Source organism: Balaenoptera musculus, chromosome 13, assembly GCF_009873245.2.
Source record: "Balaenoptera musculus isolate JJ_BM4_2016_0621 chromosome 13, mBalMus1.pri.v3, whole genome shotgun sequence".
Taxonomy (NCBI): Eukaryota; Metazoa; Chordata; class Mammalia; order Artiodactyla; family Balaenopteridae; genus Balaenoptera; species Balaenoptera musculus.
The window spans coordinates 84,443,307-84,462,444 of NC_045797.1; the positions used below are offsets into that span (position 1 = coordinate 84,443,307).

The window sequence follows — 19,138 nt, forward strand, 5'->3', positions numbered from 1 at the left end:
ATATGGATGTAGGTCATGCATGATGTGAAATATGAAGATGGATTTGAAGATTTGGACATGGGATGTGAGTATAGAGATACATCAAAAATGACTTTAGTTTTTTGGGCAAAGCAGCTGGGTGAAAGATGATGCCATTAATAAAGACAGAGAAGACTAGGGAGAGGAATTGTTTTGGTGAGGTCAGAATTTCTATTTTGAACGTGATGAATTTGAGATGCTTGTTAGGCAACCAAATAGAGATGTTAAGTAGCTTGCTGATTGTTTGAGTTTGGAGGTTAGGAGACACGTCTAATCTAGAGATATAAAATCTGGGTGCTGTCGGTATACAGCAGTAGGTAAACACCTACATAGTTTAAAATCATGGAACTGGATGAAATCCTTTTGGAAATAGGTGCAAATGGAGAAGAGCACTGAACCCTGGGACCCCAGGTTGAGAAGGAATCTGCAATGGAGATTGTAAAATTTGTTTCCAAATAATTTTTAAATCAACTTTATTTAGATAAAATTTACCTAAAACAAAATAGAACCACCAGTTCAGTGAGTTTGGACAAATGTATAGACCTGTGTAACTACCACCCAAATCCAGATACAGGACACCTCACTCATCCCCCAAAGTTCCTTCATTCCCCTTGTAATCATTCCAGCCCAGACCCCTGCAGCCAGCTATCTGCTTTCTATCACCATAGGTTACTTTGCCTGTTTTAGAATTTCATGTAAGTTGAAGTATATAGTAAGTAATCTTCTGTGTCTGGCTTTTTAAACTCAGCTTAATGTTTTAAAATTCATTCATGTCATTGTGTTTATCAACAGTATGTTCCTTTTATTGCTGAGTACCCTTCCATTGTGTGAATATACCGCCATTTACATATCCTTTCACCTGTTTATTAATGGTCATTTGGATTATTTCAAAATTTGGGGGACTTCCCTGGCGGTCCAGTGGTTAGGACTTTGCCTTCCAATGCAGGGGGTGTGGGTTCAACCCCTGGTCAGATAGCTAAGATCCCACATGCCTCGCAGCCAAAAAACCAAAACATAAAAGCCAGAAGCATATAACTGATTCACTTTGTTATAAAGCAGAAACTAACACACCATTGTAAAGCAATTATACTCCAATAAAGATGTTAAAAAAAAAGAAGCCAGAAGCAATATTGTAACAAATTCAATAAAAACTTAAAAAAAAAAAGTCCACATCAAAAAAAATCTTTAGAAAAAAATTGTATGTATTTAAAAAAAAACCCAAATTTGGGTTATTAGGAATAAAACTTCTAAAACATTCTTGTACAAGTCTTTTTATGGATATACGTCTTCATTTCTCTTATGTAAATACCTAGAGAGGATTTGCTGGGACATAGGGTAAAAGTATGTTTAATCATATAAGAAACTGCCAGACTTTCCCAAAGTGTTATACCATTTTACACTCCTGCAAGCAATGTGTGAGAGTACCAGTTGCTTACATTCTCATCGACACTTGGTTTTATCTGTCTTTTCAATGTTCGTGATTCTAATGTGTGTACAGTGGAATTTCACTATGATTTTAATTTAGATTTCTCATGACTGATGATGTCAAGCATCTTTTCTTGCCCTTTTGACCAATTGTACATCTTCTTTTGGGACACGTTTATTCGAACCTTCTGACTTGAATTTTATTACTATCTTATAATTCATTCTTTCTGTTTTCTGGCTGTAAGTCTTTTGCAGGTACATGGGTATATTCTCCCAATCTGTGACTTGCCTTTTCGTCTTCTTGGTGGTGACTTTTGACAAATAGAACTTTTAAGTTTTGATGAAGTCAATTTAACAATTTTTTATTTGATACTTTAGAGCTTTCTATGTCTTTTCTAAGATGTCTTTGCCTGCCTAAGGTTATAAATATTTTCTTCTAGAAGATTTATGGTTTTAGTTTTTATGCTTATGTCAGTGATCCATTCCGAGTTAATTTTTTTGTGTGCTATGAGGTAAGGGTTGAAATTAGTTTTTTTCTGTGTATGTATCCATTAGTCCCAGCACTATTTGTCCACATACCATCTTTTCTGTTTTGAGTTGCAATTCACCATATATGTGTGACTTTATTTCTAGACTCTTTGTTCTGTTCATTGATCCACATGTCTAACGTGCACAGCACTTGTAACATCTGAATACTAACTTTACTTTCTCCTTAATTATTTTTTAAAGTTCCATTGTATAATTTTTTTTAAATGTATTTATTTTATTTATTTATTTTTGGCTGCGTTGGGTCTTTGTTGCTGCGCGCAGGCCCCCTCCAGTTGCAGCGAGCGGAGGCCACTCCTCGCTGCGGTGCGAGGGCCTCTCATTGTGGTGGCGTCTCTTGTTGCAGAGCACGGGCTCTAGGAGCGAGGGCTCAGAGCACTGTAGTTGTGGCTCGCGGGCTCTAGAGCACAGGCTCAGCAGTTGTGGCGCACGGGCTTAGTTGCTCCGCGGCATGTGGGATCTTCCCGGACCAGGGCTCGAACCTGGGTCCCCTGCACTGGCAGGCGGATTCTTAACCACTGCGCCACCAGGGAGGCCCGTCTCCTTAATTTTTTTTCTCTGTTTGCTTACATACTTTTTGTTTTATAGTGTTCCTTGCATTTTTAAAGTGGCTTCAAAAATTACTTAGAAATGCAAAGACTACAGAACGTTTTGAAAGAGAAGAGTAAAGTTTGAGGACTTAGGCTACCTGATTTCAAGATTTCAAAGAGAGCCTTGGAGAGTATAGACAGTGGGGAAGGCAAAATAAGGAGAAAATGCAGTTAGTACTTAGATATGCAGGCCTTTCCTGAATTTGGGCTGCACCCAAAGCCATCTGAGCTCAGGCACCTTGGAAAGTGAACAGTTTAATTTGATTTCAGCACATTAAAACAGCTACTCATTTATTAGTTTTTGTCTTTATTCCCATCAAGATTTTGAACCTTTTGTTGATGTTGCCTGTTTCCCTCATTTGGGGAGAATTCTTTCTCAGTTCACATCATTGCTAGCCCATCAGTTTCCATAGTCCCTGAGCACTTTGTTTTTCCCTGAACAATTTCCAATTTGTATCTAATATCTGGAGAATGGGTATTTTAGATGTGGTTTTTCTTTTTAAAATGGGGCAGTAATTCAACATTTATATTTTAACAAATAATAAAAGGTTCTCTCTGGAACTCTTCAAATCGTGTTGATTTAATTTTGTTACGAGTGATGATAGTATCAGGCTGCTTTGAAAAACTGCAGAGAGCAGAAATCCCAGCTCATAGTGGTATAATGGCATAACAGTACAGGAAGATTTACCTCTTGAAGCAAGAAGTCCTGAGGCAAGGCAGTTCTTGTTGGTTAACTCAGCAACTCAGTTTTAATGAGGGCATCAGAAAGTTCTATTTTTTGTTCTCTTTAGCTTTTCTGCTTCGCTGTGTCAGCATATTGTCTGTAGGCTAGCTCCTTTTATAAGCTGGGCTTATCAACATGACAGTAGCAAGTGTCCTACTTCAAGGAGAAAGCCTTTCCAAAAGCTCTGTGTCATGTGTCCTTGACCATACTTAAGTTTTGTGCCCACATGTAAACTGGTCGGTTGCAAGGAGGACGAGACCACAGTGATTCATTTACCATAGTCAGGCTCCCTGCCTGTGTGTCTGCCTTTTATAAGGGAGAGAACTATGGTTCAGAAGTAAAGAAACTTCCTTAAGATCACACAGATAGGAGGAGTAAAAAGTGATGGGGCCATTATTTAAATCTAGATCATGTCTGTCTGGATTTTCTTTGCATGCATAATTTTCTGTTTGAAGACATTCAGTGAAACCCATGCAGTGACCGTAGCACTTATAAGAATATCGTGTGCACGTATGTATTGGCTTATATGTCTGCTTTCCTCTGCTGTCGTGTGAACTTGAAAAATCGGGGGCTTTCCCCGTCACCCTTTCCTGCAGCCTATCTCAAAAGAAAAGATAACAACAAAAGTTTGGTGTGCTTTGGTATCAGTTAGGAATACATTTCAGTTGCAGAAAAAAACCACCACCTGAGATTTTTTTTCTGGACTTAGGTCATTCAGAGCCAGTGTAGCTGCTCAGCAGTGTTTATTGAAGGAGCAGCTTTCTTGTTCTGCGGTGCTGTCCTTCACCTGTTAGATCGCTACTTCATGGATGCAGGATGGTTGCTGCAGCAGCAGTCAGATCCAACTTCTGGGCAGAAGGAACTCACACCACACCAGCTGCGTGTCTCCCCTCTTTGTCTTTGATTCTCACAGAACGCTTTCATTGACTTTTGACCAACTCATAACTAATCCATGGTTGCAATTCAACCACGATTTGACGGAATTAGACGACAGATATTTTTCCAGTTCAGTAAAGAAGTTCCTCACATCATGGGCAAACAAATGTGGTTCCATTATGAATGTCGGTTGATATTTTTGTTTACGTTAATGAGTACATTGAAAGTGAAGCACTAAAGATATATGTTGGCACTTCACTCTTCTCGTGCGTAATGTGAGTAAGAGCAACTTCTTTGCTGAATTGAATAACAGTTTTTAAATACTGGAAGAATAAGATTTCCTCTTTTTTTTTTTTTTGGGCTATTCACAATGTAGTGGCTACAGGTCATGACGTACTTTTAAAAGTTTAACATGCATTATTGACATTCTCTTCGTTACTTCTAATTCGGCTCAGCAAACTTCTTCCATAAAGGGCCAGATAGTAAATATTTTAGGCTTTGAGGGCCATGCAGTTGCTGGTGCAACTATTCAGCTTAGCTCTTCTCAGGCAAAAGCAGGCATAGACAATATGTATGTAAACAGGCATAGGTGTGGTCAAATAAATTTCATTTATGTAACAACAAGGAGGGGGCGAGATTTGTCCTACAGGCTTCAGTTTGATGATCCCTGCTTTAAACATTCTACAGTGTTTGCCAATTTTCAAGGTGTAAATACTTCCACCACGTAAAGCTACTAACTTGATGCCCCTGAATGTGGAATTGGGAAGAAATGCTCAGTAGCTCACAATTACATACTATTTCTACCGCACAAATACAAGAGATGTAAATCACCTCAAGAGCACAGAAAATAGCAAAAGTCAAGAAGTAATTGAGAAGTGATGAGTCTGAACATTTAATACCTTTGAAAGATAATTTCTTTAATTTTATGTTTATATCATTGAGTTTTTAGTAATGGCTGAGTTTAACAACCACGTTACAAAAACTCTTGAAAAATTAACAGCTTTCATAAGCTGGTATGAACCAGATCTGGAACACTCCTGCAGACGGCCACCACCATGGGCCACACAGACGCGTACCTTCCCAGGAGCCTCAGCAGATGCCTGCATACACCTCATGGGCAGAGCTGTGTCTCTTGCCACCTCTAATGGCAAGAGAGGCTGGGAAATGGAATATTTAGCCTTTGGCCTCTATAGGCAAGGAAAGCAAGGGTGAACAGAGATGGAAATGCATATGGAGTGAGTCAGCCTAGAGTGTCTGCTACAGTTCTGTTCTAGAACTTTTTCCATGATGTATCTGTATATGTTTATATATACACATACAGATGTGTACATATATAGAGAACCTAAAATGGGATTGCATTTTAAGCACACTGTTCTTTAGCTTACTTTTTCCACTTGACTCTGACTTTCATTGTGTGTACATACAGATATCTCTTTATTCACTGTTACTGAATGCTATAGGGTGGCTTTCTGTTTATTTTATTATTTCCATTTATTATAGCTAATATCATTGGAGACATTTAGTTGGTTTTCCATTTTTATCATTAAACACAGTGGTTTAGTGAATATCTTTGTATGTATCCTTGTGCATATATATAAGTATTTTTATTTTTTAGGGTAGACTTCTTGCAGTGAAACTGGCGGTTCAAAGAGTATGTACAAATTCTGAGGTATGCTGCAAAATCACCTACCAAAAAAAGGTGTTTAAAATTTCATCCCTACCAACTATGTTTGCGAATGCCTGTTTTTCCCTCCCAAACTGGATATTATCTACTTTTAAACTTTTGCCAGTCTTACTAGTCTTTTTTTTTGGCTGCTCTGTGCATGGCATGTGGGATCTTAGTTCCCCAGCCAGGGATCAAACCCGTGCCCCCTGCAGTGAAAGCACGGAGGCTTAACCACTAGACTGCCAGGGAAGTCCCTACTTTTAAACTTTTGCCAGTCTTAAAGTATTATCTACTTTTAAACTTTTTATATTGGATAAATATTATAATTCTAATATGCATTTCTGGATTATTATTATTATTTCCTGGTCATTCTTTATCATGAATCTAATTTATTTTTCTAAATGGACTGGCCGTTATAATTTCTTTATTCTATAATTTGCTCATTCACATTCTCATCCATTTTTTCACTTGAATTCTTAATTTCTTTCTTTGTTGACTTGTAGAATTTCATCATTAGGGATATTAACCTACGTGTAGTAGTTAATTTCTGTTACTTATTTAATTTTCTGTCATCTCTCATACAGAAATTTCTCCAATAATCTCTATATAATAAATATTGTCACACTTTGTGGCATTTATGATTTTTGTCATGCTTATGAAGGTTTCCCCAATTCCAAAAATTTGAGGATATTCTTTTGTGTTTTATTCTAGACTTTTTACTGTCTTATTTTTTTTCACAGTCTGACTGGATTTTTGTATGTGTGTGTAGTGTGAACTCGAAAACTATTTTTATTTCTGAAAGGAGAGCTAACATTTTACACTTCATTTGCCTCATTCATCTTTTTCCCACTAATTTTATATGCCAGCTTTATAATGACCAAAACTTTCAGTTGTACCGTGAGTCTTTTTTTGAACTTTCTTCTCTGTAAGGTTAATCTTTTGGCCTGTTTCTGCACCAATACTGCATTATAAATCACCGTGACATATTCTTTTCTCTGGTAGGAGAGGGCAAGTCCTCCCCATCATATGTTTGTTTAGTTTTCCAGAAGACCTTGCAAGTCAACTAATCAGGTTCCACTAAAAGTATTGTTGGGATTTTGCTTGGGATTATGATGCTAAATTTAGAGATTTGAGGAGAGTGGACTCTAATGTTATTTGAATTTTCAAAATAAGTCTAAAAGTAAGTTATTTTACACTAACACATATACCTCTTCTTTCCCACTTCAAAAACTTTCATATGCTTTCCCCCATGAATTACTAGTGTTTCAGGGCCAACAAAGTACTGAATATTTTGATAGACCTTTTTAATGTTAAGAAAGCATCCTCTTCCCTTAGTTTATTGAGTTCTATTTGTTTTGTGGAAACATTATAGAATTTTATTAAATGCCTTTTTATGTATCTGTTATAACTATTTTTCCCCTTTGACTCACCACTATGATGATACCTATTACTAGTCTTCCTATACTGAGTCATTCTTGCGTTTATCCAATAAGCCCTGCTTGGTCAAGGTATCTTATTTTAAATTACAATTAGTTTTAGTGTGCTAAACTCTTTTTAAGGAATTATTTCAGTTATCTAGTGCAGCAGGACAAATCACCCCAAGTTTAGTGTCTTAGCAGTGATCTATTATTATTTTTCATGGTTTTATGTTTGGAGTAGACTCAGCTGAACAATTTTTGCTTAGGGTCTCATGTGGTTGTTATTAAATATTGGCTGGAACTGCAGTTATTTGAAAGCATGACTGCTTGACATCCGAGAAGGTTTCCTTCTAAGGCTGGCAGTTGACATTGGCTGCTGGCTGGGAGATCAGCTGGGATGTTTGACTGGAGCACCTGCATGTTACCTCTCCGTGTGGGCTTGAGCTGCTCACAGGTCATGGCTGGGCTCAGAGAGAGTGTGCTAAGGACAAGCCTTCCAAGAAACCTAGGAGGAAGCAGGAAGACTTCCTATGACCTAGCCTTGACGTTTCAGGAAGTCATTTCCATTGTATTCTGTTGGTAAACCAAGTTATTTCGACCAGATCCAAGGTGAGGAGAATTATATTCCAGCTCTTGAGGTGCAGAGCTACGTGTGCCACAGGGAGGGTTGTTACTGGGGGCAGCAATCTTAGGAGCCCTTCTGTCCTATGGCTTCCACAGTTCACAGTCGTCCCACATGAAAAATGCACTTACTTGGCTCCCAAGATCCCCCAGCGTCTCCTCTCATTATGGCATCAAGCTCAAGATCTCTATCTCGTCATCTAAGTCAGGTCTAGTATGGATGAGGCTTCTTGGCTGTGGTTCCTGAAGTACAGTTCTTCTCCATCTGAGGACCGTAAACTAAAGAGGCCCCTGGTGGACCCAGTATACAGTGGTGAACAGTGATAGGATAGCTGTAGTGGACCTTTCTGTTCAAATAGGGGAATGCAGGTCACTTAGCAATCCCCGGTCTGTAACAATTGTGAACTCCAGACGGACACCTGTTATCACTTCCTTGATTAGGGCCCAGACCTAGTCCCTGCAAGTGGTTCTCTGTGGCTCTTGGCTTCACCCTCTAGACTCTTGACTCCACACCCTGAGCTCTCCTTCCTTTTCCATAAGAAATAGCCAGATTTTGCAGTTGAATAGTTTTCTTAGCCTACTACCCAACAGTAGATAGTTGGGCACCCAAAGATCTGTTTTCATTTTGAGCAGTCTCTCCCTTTCAGTCCAATCTCATGTAACTCCCTTAAAAATGATGTGGGCTTCCTGTGTATCTAATTATAACCCCCTGCATTAGACAAAAGCTGCACCCACAGATCTCTTTTTGATAGTCTCCTTTTTAATTTGGTCTGAAAGTGCTGTGGGACAACATCCGTAAGGTTCCTAAAAATGTTGCCTTGCAGAGAGTCTAAGAGGTATATACCCTTAAGATTCTTAGAAACTCTTTTTTTTAAATCTAAGAGGTTCTATAAAGTTGTGTCCTTAAATCTTTCTGAGGTGTCATCAAGAGCACCCTTGACTTCATCTTTACTCTGATTACTTTAAGAATATTTTGCTGACAAGAAAGACGATCCTGAGCCCTTTCTATTTTTCCTAAATTCTGCTCAAACCCTGCACATTTTCTTTTTTAGTTCCTCTCTCTCTACCCGTACCTTGCTGTATGCATCTAAGAGAAACCTTTCAGCGCTTTTATTGGGTATTTTTCTTATAGTCCATGTTACAGCAGGCAGCAGTGTTCCCCAGTCACTGTATAACCTGGGGTGCCTTTTCTCTGCTTCCAATTTTAATTTCCCTCCAGCTCTTTAGGTCTTCAGTAGCAATCTCCTCGAGACCTTTCCTGCTGCCACCTGCTCCCTGTCCTAAAGCCAGTGTGTGTTAGGTTTTTCCTATGGTAGCACCCTGTTCGCACTTACCAATTTCTGTTCTGATTATGTCACTACATCAGAATGCAGTGGCTTAAAATAAAGCGCTTATTACTGTTCTGTGGGTCAGGAATTCAGGAAAGGTTCAACTGAATTGAGCCCTCTTTTTCACCTGACCTCAGCTTCACGTAACATGTCTAAAGACTTAGTGCTCCCTGGCACCTCACTCTCTGACACTCCCTTCCTCCAGAACCCTGTACATGTGTTGGTCTTGGGACAGTCATGCTTTTTTCCTGACAAACAACTTCCAAAAGGCAGGAAGGAGAGACTGCCAGGCTAATTATGGGCTGCACCTGAACTAGCAAAGTGTTACTTCTACCGTAGTCTACTGGTCAGTGCAGTTAGAGGGCCAACCGTGATTCAAAGTGGGTAGAGAAAGACTCCTCCTCCTGATGAGGGAAAAGAGGGGCAGGTTGTAGACGAGCATGTGAAGTGGGGGACCTTGTTGCAGCCCTCTTTGGAAAATGCAATCTGCCACATGATATTTAGAAGTTATGTTAGGTTTGATTTCTCAGCGTTTTGTGTATGAGTATGCACATGTGCCATTTTATCAGATATAGCTATCAGGAATATATTAACTCTGTAAATCATTTGAATTAGGAAGCTTTCCTCCCTTTTTCTTTGCTCAGGAATAATCCAAGTAGATCGGAATTACCTACTGGTATAAAGTTTGAAAGGACCTTTTCATAAAACCTCCTGAATTGCCTACCTGAGAAGTTTAAGGTTTTAACTTAGCCAGATACATTGGTCTTTTTCCATTGATTTCTTCATTATATATGTTTTAGAAAGTCCTTCGCCAATTTGAGAATGTTTGAATATTTATCCACAGCCCCTATGTGTTTTGGTTTTATGTCGTATTCATAATTCTTTAATCCATCTAGAATTGTTTAGATGAAGATACAACTCCCTTCCCCCAGCCAGATGGTTAACTAATTAGGTGATAATCAATCCATTCCTGCTAATTTGCATTGCAGCCTTCATTTTATGCAATGTTATGTATTCTGGAGTCTGTGGATTTCTGTTCTATTGATATGTAAATTCTTTTTCCCATACTGTGTTTTTAATTATTGTAACTCTCTCCCATACATCTTAAGACTGAAAATTACTAAACGTTCATGTTTTAAAATGTGAGTAAATACCACCTGACCCACACTAAGTGTTTATGATTTTAGACAATTGAGGACAAGTTTTAAAAATCCTATTAAGAACTTGTTTAATGTATATTTCAGCCAAATATTTTCATACTAGATTTTGTTTTCTAGAAAGAAGGAGGAATAAATAGAACAGATATCAATACTCAACATATTCAGTTTCATGCTGTGAGCATGACTTTCAGATACGTAATTTGGTGTATGGAGTTTTTTCAGAAGGAAAAAATGAATAAAGGTAGGAACTAAATGCACTTACCATTGAAGATGGTACAAAGTTCAAGTAAACTGAAGCAGACACTAGTAAAGATTTTTTAAACTTCTTGAAGAAAGCTATTTGTGGAGTAGATCTAGTAATGTTTAATTTTTTGAACTGTATCATATAGTTAATAAATTAGTTTAAAATGTATTCTTTAACAAAATGAATCTTTTTATTTCACTAATCTAGCTTATTTTTGTTTTCCAGATATTGTTTTGTGTTTGCTTTGGGTTACCTCACAGTATGCCAAATTACTAGAGTCTATATCTTTGATTATGGACAATATTCCGCGGATTTTTCAGGGTAAGCCTGTTTATCTATTCTAACATGTTGGTTAAAGGACAAAATATAGTTGCATTTAGTGGTTCAAAAGCTCTGTTAGTTGAAAATTCTTTTATGAATTTAGCATTTTTCTTCTTGTAAAGTGGTCTTTTATAGTGCTACATACGTCACAAAAATAACCTGGTTTTTAAAATTGACTTATACAAAATTTCTAAATATATGGCAATTAAATTTGTTGTACAGCATTCTGATATTGAAAACATTTTCTAATTCTGTTAGAAATTTCTGCAATCACTTATAACTAATGAAAATCAGCCCCTTTGAGCCTGCATCCTTGCTACCTTCGCTCCTTCCCCCCGCCCTTCCCTCCCTCCTTTCCTTCCTTCTTCCTTTCTCTGGAGTCCCTTTTATACAATCGTTTCACCAGCTTCTGTGTAACATCTGATTGCTTGTTCTTGCTTCTTAGCACACTGTGGGACTTTCTTTGGACCAGAGGTCCTCGGACTAGCTTTGTCATTCTGAATTTCCAAGAGAGGGCACTTGAGCATGTATTTTACTTCTATGCATTTCACTTCTATGGAATGTTTTACATTCTTATATTCAGTATTCTACTGAGTGGTAGAAATAACTTCTGGCTTTTATTCCTTCAAAGGAGATTGAGTACCTCCTTGGTACTGGAGAGGTCTTTTCCCTGTAGCAAAACTGATGGAATGTCTATTATGAGATAAATGCAGTCCAAGTCCTTACGAATGAACTTGCTCACCATCTTTATAAAGGGACACTTGCTAACACCTAGGTACCAGGTGGGGAAGCTGAAGGTAAAACTCTATAGTCTTTATGTCAAGCCTAACAGCTTTCTCTGTTGAACAAGATACAGAAGACCTGCTTTTAAGTCAGTATTGAGTCATCTGGACAGGATAAAAAATGACCAGTAAATCCAACTTAAGGATAAGTAAGTGGAAAAAATAAAACAAATCATGACATCTATGAAAAAATTTGTTCAACAATAGAAAAGGCCCAAAGTTGTATGAGCTTAGAGAAAAATCACTGTTATAAAACCAGAGAATTTCAGAAGATGAAATATCTTTTTCTCCTTAATGAGATCAAAGTGGATTTTACTTTTATTAAACAGATTTTTAAAATAGGCTTGGATGAAAGGAGACTGCATCCAAAAGAACAAACAAAACCAAGACAAAACAAAATTGATTAAATACACTAAAACACTAGTTAGTCAAATTAGCAATATATTGAATAGAATTGAGAAATACATCTGGCATTCAGAAGAAGTGAATGATAGATGCTGGCGATCTAGCTTATAAATAATAGGAATTCTTGAAGAAAAGAGCTATTGAGCAGAATCAATAAATGTATTGGGCCACCATGAAAATCTTGGTGAACTTGAAGAGGTAACCCAGGTCACGTGTTGTCATCCTAGTATAACGAAAGTAGGAACTAGCTGCTTATATTTTTAAACTGCCAGATTTAATAAGTAATTTAACGTAGCTGAATTGAGTCTATTAGTATGGATTGGTACAAGTACAAATTCGTGAGACCCAGTATTTGCTGGATCCTTGTAACCCCTCCTTCGTTTTAATCTTGGTCATTTTTAATTTCCTTTATCTGCTGTTCTAAACTCATGTCACTCTCTAGCTAGGGGTAGGCTAGCACTGTCAAAACAACGACATCATTTCGGTGGCTTTACATAATGAAGGTTTATTTCCCACTCACAGTACAGTCCAGTGAGGAGGGGGCCTCTGCTCCGCACGGTCATTCAGGGAACCAGGCTCCTTCTTTCTTGTGGCCCTACCTCCTTCAGGGTCTCTGGAATCCTCTTGATTAAGTAGATGAGGGGGCGTGTCCAGTAGTGAGTTGAGCAAAGAGAGAACATGCCATGCTTTCTCCCATTCTGTTGGAAAAGGCTAGTTCCATGACCCCACAATTTAGAGGATAGTTTACATTAAGAACAAAATGCGTGTGACATGGCTTTAAGTACTTAAATGAAATTAAAATTTTCATTTAAATGTTTAAGTATAATTTAAAATACTGAAGTATGTCAAAGAGAAATAACATAGCATTTTAAAGGTGGACAACCTCATATAAAACTCCCAGTTTAATGTGTAATTTTTATCCATTAGGAGAAAACATCTGACCATTATCAGTGAACTGATAAAGATTAGACAGAGACACATCAGCTCAGGGAGACCATCGAGGCTGAACTAAGTTAAAGGACTCTCTCTTTTTTTTAATGGGCACAGAATAGAAAAGAAGCATTTAGAAGCCTTGAGTGTGTTACAACACATGAGCAGAAAAGATCCTGACTTGATCCTAATTAGAATAGATATGGTAGCCATCCAAAATGTTGGCTGTCTGAAGAAGGTAGAACTGAATAAAGGGAACCATTCTTTGTGCTAAGCTGTCCCGTTGCCCTGAAGTTAGAAAAGGGAAGCCAAGCTCTTGCTGAGGAATAGCATGGGAACTGTTTTGTACAGGGCAGTGTTACTTGCAGAGGTGTGGAACACTGATTTTGTGTGTGTGTGCGCACGTGTGTATGTGTGTGCAAAGTGAGAGAGAGAAATAGGTTCAATATACATTTAAAATGTTGATTAGAGAAAAGGGACTCACCTCTTAATAGAAGCTTCTTTTTGCAGAAAGGTTGAAAAGCTAGGTTGTTAGCTTTCACGTTGGCCTCAGAAAATAGATACAAGAGAAATATAAAACAATGAAATAGCTTTCCTTTATATCAGCAATAACCGGTTAGAAAATATAATGGAAAAAGGATCCTAGTTTCAAAAACAGTAAAAACTATGAAATATTTAAGAATACATGTAAAAAGAAATGCAGGGACCTCTGTATAGAAAACTATGAAACTTTACTATAGGATATAAAAGAAGACTGACTGGAGAAACATCTTGTTTATTCAGAGAGTAACAGTCAGTATTGTAAAGATGGTCCTTTTTCTCTAGTTAATCTGTAAATGTTATGCAATTTAAGTTGAGGTTTTGAGGGAAATTAGACACATTGAAAAGTTTCTCTAGAAGTGTTTGAGAGTAGCAAATTCAATATAAAAACATACACTGCTTGTAAAGCAGCTCTCATTTAAATATTGTAGGACTGACATAGGAATAGCCAAATCCAAGAAGCCAGCATAGAGAAACAGACCCGTGGATCTGGGAAATAAATTTACAGAATGAAAATGCTGGGAGTATAGGTCCATGAGGAAAGCCCCTCTCGATATTCAGTAAATGGTATTGAGACAGAAAAAGAAACGTAAATACTTGCACCCTTGTAGATGGAAGCAGAAAAAGATATTTTGGGGGCAGGAAGATAATGAGTTCTGATTGGAGTATGTCGATTTTTGTGGAGCTGAAGGGTTGGTTAAGCATCCACCTAAAAAAAGATACACGCGGCGTATTTTTCCATTGAAATCAAGAATATATTTTAGAGCTAACCAGATAGTATCAGATGCTCAGTAAGTATCTTATTACCAGCTGCCCCCGTGTGTTCGTTCAGCTAAGATGTACTGAGCATGCGCTGTACGTTTCGCTGGGTGCTAAGTACTTTTGCAGGAGACAGTGCTGTCAAGCAGAAGAAGGGAGAGACCCTTTGGTCGAAAAGCTTCATTCCGTCTCTCTGTGCTCACTGGGCTGAGTCCTGGAAGGTTCCTGCCGCTCCGCACCGTCCTCCGCTCCGCTGTGCCCAGTGCCTGTGCTGTAAATAGGGCTGATGTAAATTATTCAGCCCGTAAACCGCAGTGTTCCATTTATCCTGTTTCCTCCTGTGGGAGCGTCTCCCGACACCTCGACCTACATTTGGTTAGGGGAAGCATTCCGCCCAGCTGCCACTGAGGTAGTTCAAGTTACCAGGAGTCAACAGGCACGGGTCTGTTATATGGTTTGGTATGTCTGTTCCCCGCCCTACCTGAGCCTTTTCCCCGATTTTATGTTTGTTCACAAAGCAGTGTGGTATAACGGTATTTATCAGGAATCTGCAGTGTTCTCTTAAGACTCTAAAAAGTTGATCTCTGGCCTTCAAAGCCCCCATGCGTGCCCAGCCTCGCCTCGCAGCCTGTCTCGTCTGATGCTGCAGCCGCTTTCATGTACTCACACTTCTGCCCCTCAGATTCCTTCTGCCGGGAACACCCTTCCCAACCCTACCTGCATATCCAGACCTCCCTGCTCTTAAAGGCCCAGGTGAAGTGACTCCTGTTCGAGGTGTTTCCCCCTCAGTTTGCTTAGTTTGAAGTTATCTCTCATTTCTCTACACATTTCTTCAAATATCTCATTTAGCACTTAACACTTTTTTTTTTTAATTTTTAATTTTATTTAATTTTATTTATTTTTGGTTGCATTGGGTCTTTGTTGCTGCGCACGGACTTTCTCTAGTTGCGTCGCGCGGGGGCTACTCTTTCGTTGTGGTGTGCAGGCTTTTCATTGCGGTGGCTTCTCTTGTTGTGGAGCATGAGCTCTAGGTGCACGGGCTTCAGTAGTTGTGGTACACGGGCTCTGTAGTTGTGGCTCGCAGACTCTAGAGCACAGGCTCAGTAGTTGTGGTGCACAGGCTTAGTTGCTCCGTGGCATGTGGGGTTTTCCCGGACTAGGGCTCGAACCCATGTCCCCTGCATTGGCAGGCGGATTCTTAACAACTGCACCACCAGGGAAGTCCCAGCACTTAACACTTTTTTATGCAGCTCTTCGTGTACTGGTTTAGCTCCTAATTTAGTGAGAAAGCTCCTTCAGAGACAGCACTTTACAGTTAATTATTGCAGCCCTCCATGCCTTCTGTTGAGCAGCAGTTCCAGTATTTACTGAACGAAGATTTTATCAAACATCTGCTGTGCCTCAGATACTGTTCATGGTATTTGTCCTATTGCTGTTTTATTTAATCCACACGGTGGCTTTATTATCCCCATTTTATAGACAATAATTTTTTGGGGGGGCAGTTAAATAGCTCCCCCGTCTCCACAATTGATAAGTACTGGAGTCGGGACGTAAGCTGTTTTCTGACTCGCGGGTCCACCTGTCTGTTCCCCACGTCTCCGCCCGGTTGTCCGGTCAGCATCTCACACTGAACTTGCCTAACACAGAATTCCCAGTTTCCCTTCCCTGTTCCTCCTGCACTGCTTCTCAGCCGGCCCCATCCTTCTGTTTCTTGCTGTGGTCAAAAACCTTGGTGGCTTCAGGTCTCAAACCCTGTATCTGATCCATCGTCAAATCTTCATCAAATCTCACTGTCTTTACCATCAGAAGGTGGCTGGAATCCATTTCACAAGGCCTGTGCTGTCACCCTGGTCTGGGCTGCCATTCTCGCCTGTCTCTTAGCCCCATCCCAGCACCCCAAAGTCCTTTCCACCCAGAGCTGGAATATACCCATTTAGAACCAAGTTAGCTCTCTCCCCTCACCCTCCACAGTTCCCGGTGTGTCTCGGGTCACAGCCTGTGTCCTCACGGCGCCCTGCAGAAGCCTCCTAGATCTGACCCCTGCCCCCGTCTGTCTTCACCATCTGTTCCTGTCCTTACTTGCCTGCTTCAGTCACATCGGCGTCCTTACCAGCCTTCCAGCAGGCCAGTCACACCCACCTGGGGGCTGGTGAACTTGCCTCACCAGGGCTTGCTCCCTGACTCAGGTTCCCTGTGAAACGTCACCCCCGGGTGAGGCCAGTCCTCACCTGTGTCCTGGCACTCCCTCTCCCCAACCCTGCTGAGCAGGAGAGCAACAGCTGGCATACGATATAGTTACCTGTAGGTTCATCTGTTATCCGTCCCTCCCCAGTACAAGAACGAGAACCCTGTCTCGTTCACGGCTGTGTCCCTAGCACCTGGTGCCTTGCAGGTGCTCATTAGATACTTGTTTTCCGAATGAGGGAGTAAAGGGGACGGATGGATGGCTCAGAAGCCTTTTCCATCCTCTCTCACTGCACATTCCTTTGGTGTTAGGTCCGTGGGGTTTGTTGGTTTCAGCGGGTTTTGCTGTTTTGGAGGAGAGAACACCTGTGTATTAGACATGCCTGGGAGTGGAGAAGTAAGTTTGGTTCTGTTGTTAGGTCACTTGTACCCTGGTGACAGACTGACCTTTTACCTAGTAGGTGCTCATAGTTGCTTTGTAGCAGCATTGTTAGAGTTTAGCAGTCTCCTTGAAATAATGGAACAATCCAAAAAGTGATTGTTCTTTTTTAGTATTCATTCTCTGATAATGTTTAACTACAGTTTGAGTTTCACTGTGTGATAGAAGTAAATCCCATTATTCTCCTTCTTTGTAGAGAAAAAAAAATGCATGTAAATGTTTTAGTTAAAAACCAAAGTTAATTTGTACCCTTTTAAAAAAAATTATAAGAAGTCTATGGAGTTTTTTAGTTCTTTACATCTTATTTTATATTACCTGAAGCTCTTTCATCGGTTGAGGTATTTATTTTGAAGAGCTAGAGGGCACATTTTTCCATGTTCCTGGCAGAGCGCCGGGGGAGAAGTACGTGTAGTCCCACCTAAGTCTAGCGACGTCGTGGTACAGAACGTGCAGGTGGTTCCATCCAGGCCCGGGCCTCGCTCCATGGGGACCCGGAAGCCGACTGCTTGCCCTTCCCCACTGCACCCCGCAGCCTCCACCCCAGGGAAGCAGGAGACTGTGATTCACGTCCCGTTATCTCAGACTTCCTAGGACCTGGGAAGCGATTAGATATTGCATGCAAACAGGTAGTGAACATGTCAATAAAGGTGTAAGTGAAAATTGCGTGAGTCACTCTAACTGTCGCCATTCAGGTATTTGTGAACAAAGGGCACTGTTAGGAAAACCACTGCACTTCACCTCTTTGTCAACCCTGGGAGTGTTTCCACTCAGAAGCGTCCCCTCTGCACGCTGGGTTCTGTGTGCTCCGGGCGGCCGCCGCACGCGCCAGCCCTACCTCCATCTCTCTGCTCTGTCTCCCGGCCAGGCTCATGCCTGCGTGGGACCCGTCGGTCTGCCTTCCCCTCTGGTTTACTCTTCTGAGCCCTCGTTAGTCTGTTCCTCCCATGCTGAGCTTCCCCCTAGTACTTTTTTGCTTTCATTCATAAAGGGCCCCTTCATAGTCACTCTGTAATGATTTTGTCTTCTGTCCTTTTACTGTCGCATTAGCCACCCCCTGACCCCCAGCCTGTGACAGGTTGGACCAGAGGCTGTGGAATGGCCACCCCTTTAAAACCAGAGGAAATGTTCAGGGATAACAGTCATCAGTTAAGGAAACAGAAAAGTCATGTGAGACGTTTTTACAAGCCAGCCAGACCTTTGAGCCCGAGTATATAGCAGGTACCGAGGGTGCAGAGGTGAACAGGGCAGTGTTCCTGCTGTTAAGTAGTCCGTGGGTTTTGTGGTGACAGGAAAATCAACCAGTAATTACAGAGCAGTCTGGTACCTGTTTTCAAGCACAGAGGAGAGCGGACAGGAGGGAGGGCACATAATCAACCTACGGAAGGAGTGATGGATCTTGACACTCAGAAGATTCAGCTTATGTGGTATTTTAGAAATATTTATTCAGCACACATCCTGTGCCAGGCACTGTGCTCGGCCCTGGAGAGCCCTGGCTCGGACTCAGAAGATTCAGCTTATGTGGTATTTTAGAAATATTTATTCAGCACACATCCTGTGCCAGTCACTGTGCTCGGCCCTGGAGAATCAACCTACGGAAGGAGTGATGGATCTTGACACTCAGAAGATTCAGCTTATGTAGTATTTTAGAAATATTTATTCAGCACACATCCTGTGCCAGGCACTGTGCTCGGCCCTGGACAGTCTTTTTCACCTCGTGGTGAAAAAGACTGTCAGCTCCTTACAGCAGCGACCTTCTAAAGAGGGAAGACAGATTTTAAAATACAACCGTCACTGGATAAATGAAACACCCATGAATGTGAAAAATTCTTTGAAGGAAATAAACAAGACGCTGAGATGAAATGAAGGGCGTGTGTCGCATTTGGGCAGAGGTGGCTCCTGGGGTAGAGCTGCCCACGGGCCTCTTGTACGGAGTGACTGTTAAGCTGAGGCCTGAAGCAGGGGACGGGGATCTCCTTGCAAAGCAGCTCCAGGAGGAAGCAACGTTTGGGGAAGAGTCTGGAGCATGTGGGTCTGCTCCCCGCCTTCTTTCCACCTCTGTTAGAGAGCATGCTCCTGGGAACCCTCCGTCCCCCAGCCCAGCTCACTTTCATGAGAGCCTGCGCCCTACACACCTGATAGAGTAGAAGTTGCATGGGGCTGCC

At 40.7% G+C, this 19,138-nt stretch overlaps 1 protein-coding gene across 4 annotated transcripts in view; it reads left to right on the top strand.

The window, feature by feature from the left end:
- Positions 1-19,138, top strand: part of MBOAT2 (membrane bound O-acyltransferase domain containing 2) — a 110,629-nt gene that overhangs the window by 67,748 nt on the left and 23,743 nt on the right. For all 4 annotated transcript variants that reach the window (XM_036872966.1, XM_036872969.1, XM_036872967.1 and 1 more), the window contains one exon: positions 10,842-10,937. In XM_036872966.1, coding sequence (XP_036728861.1) covers positions 10,842-10,937 — 96 coding nt within the window. The remainder of the gene's footprint in view (positions 1-10,841; positions 10,938-19,138) is intronic.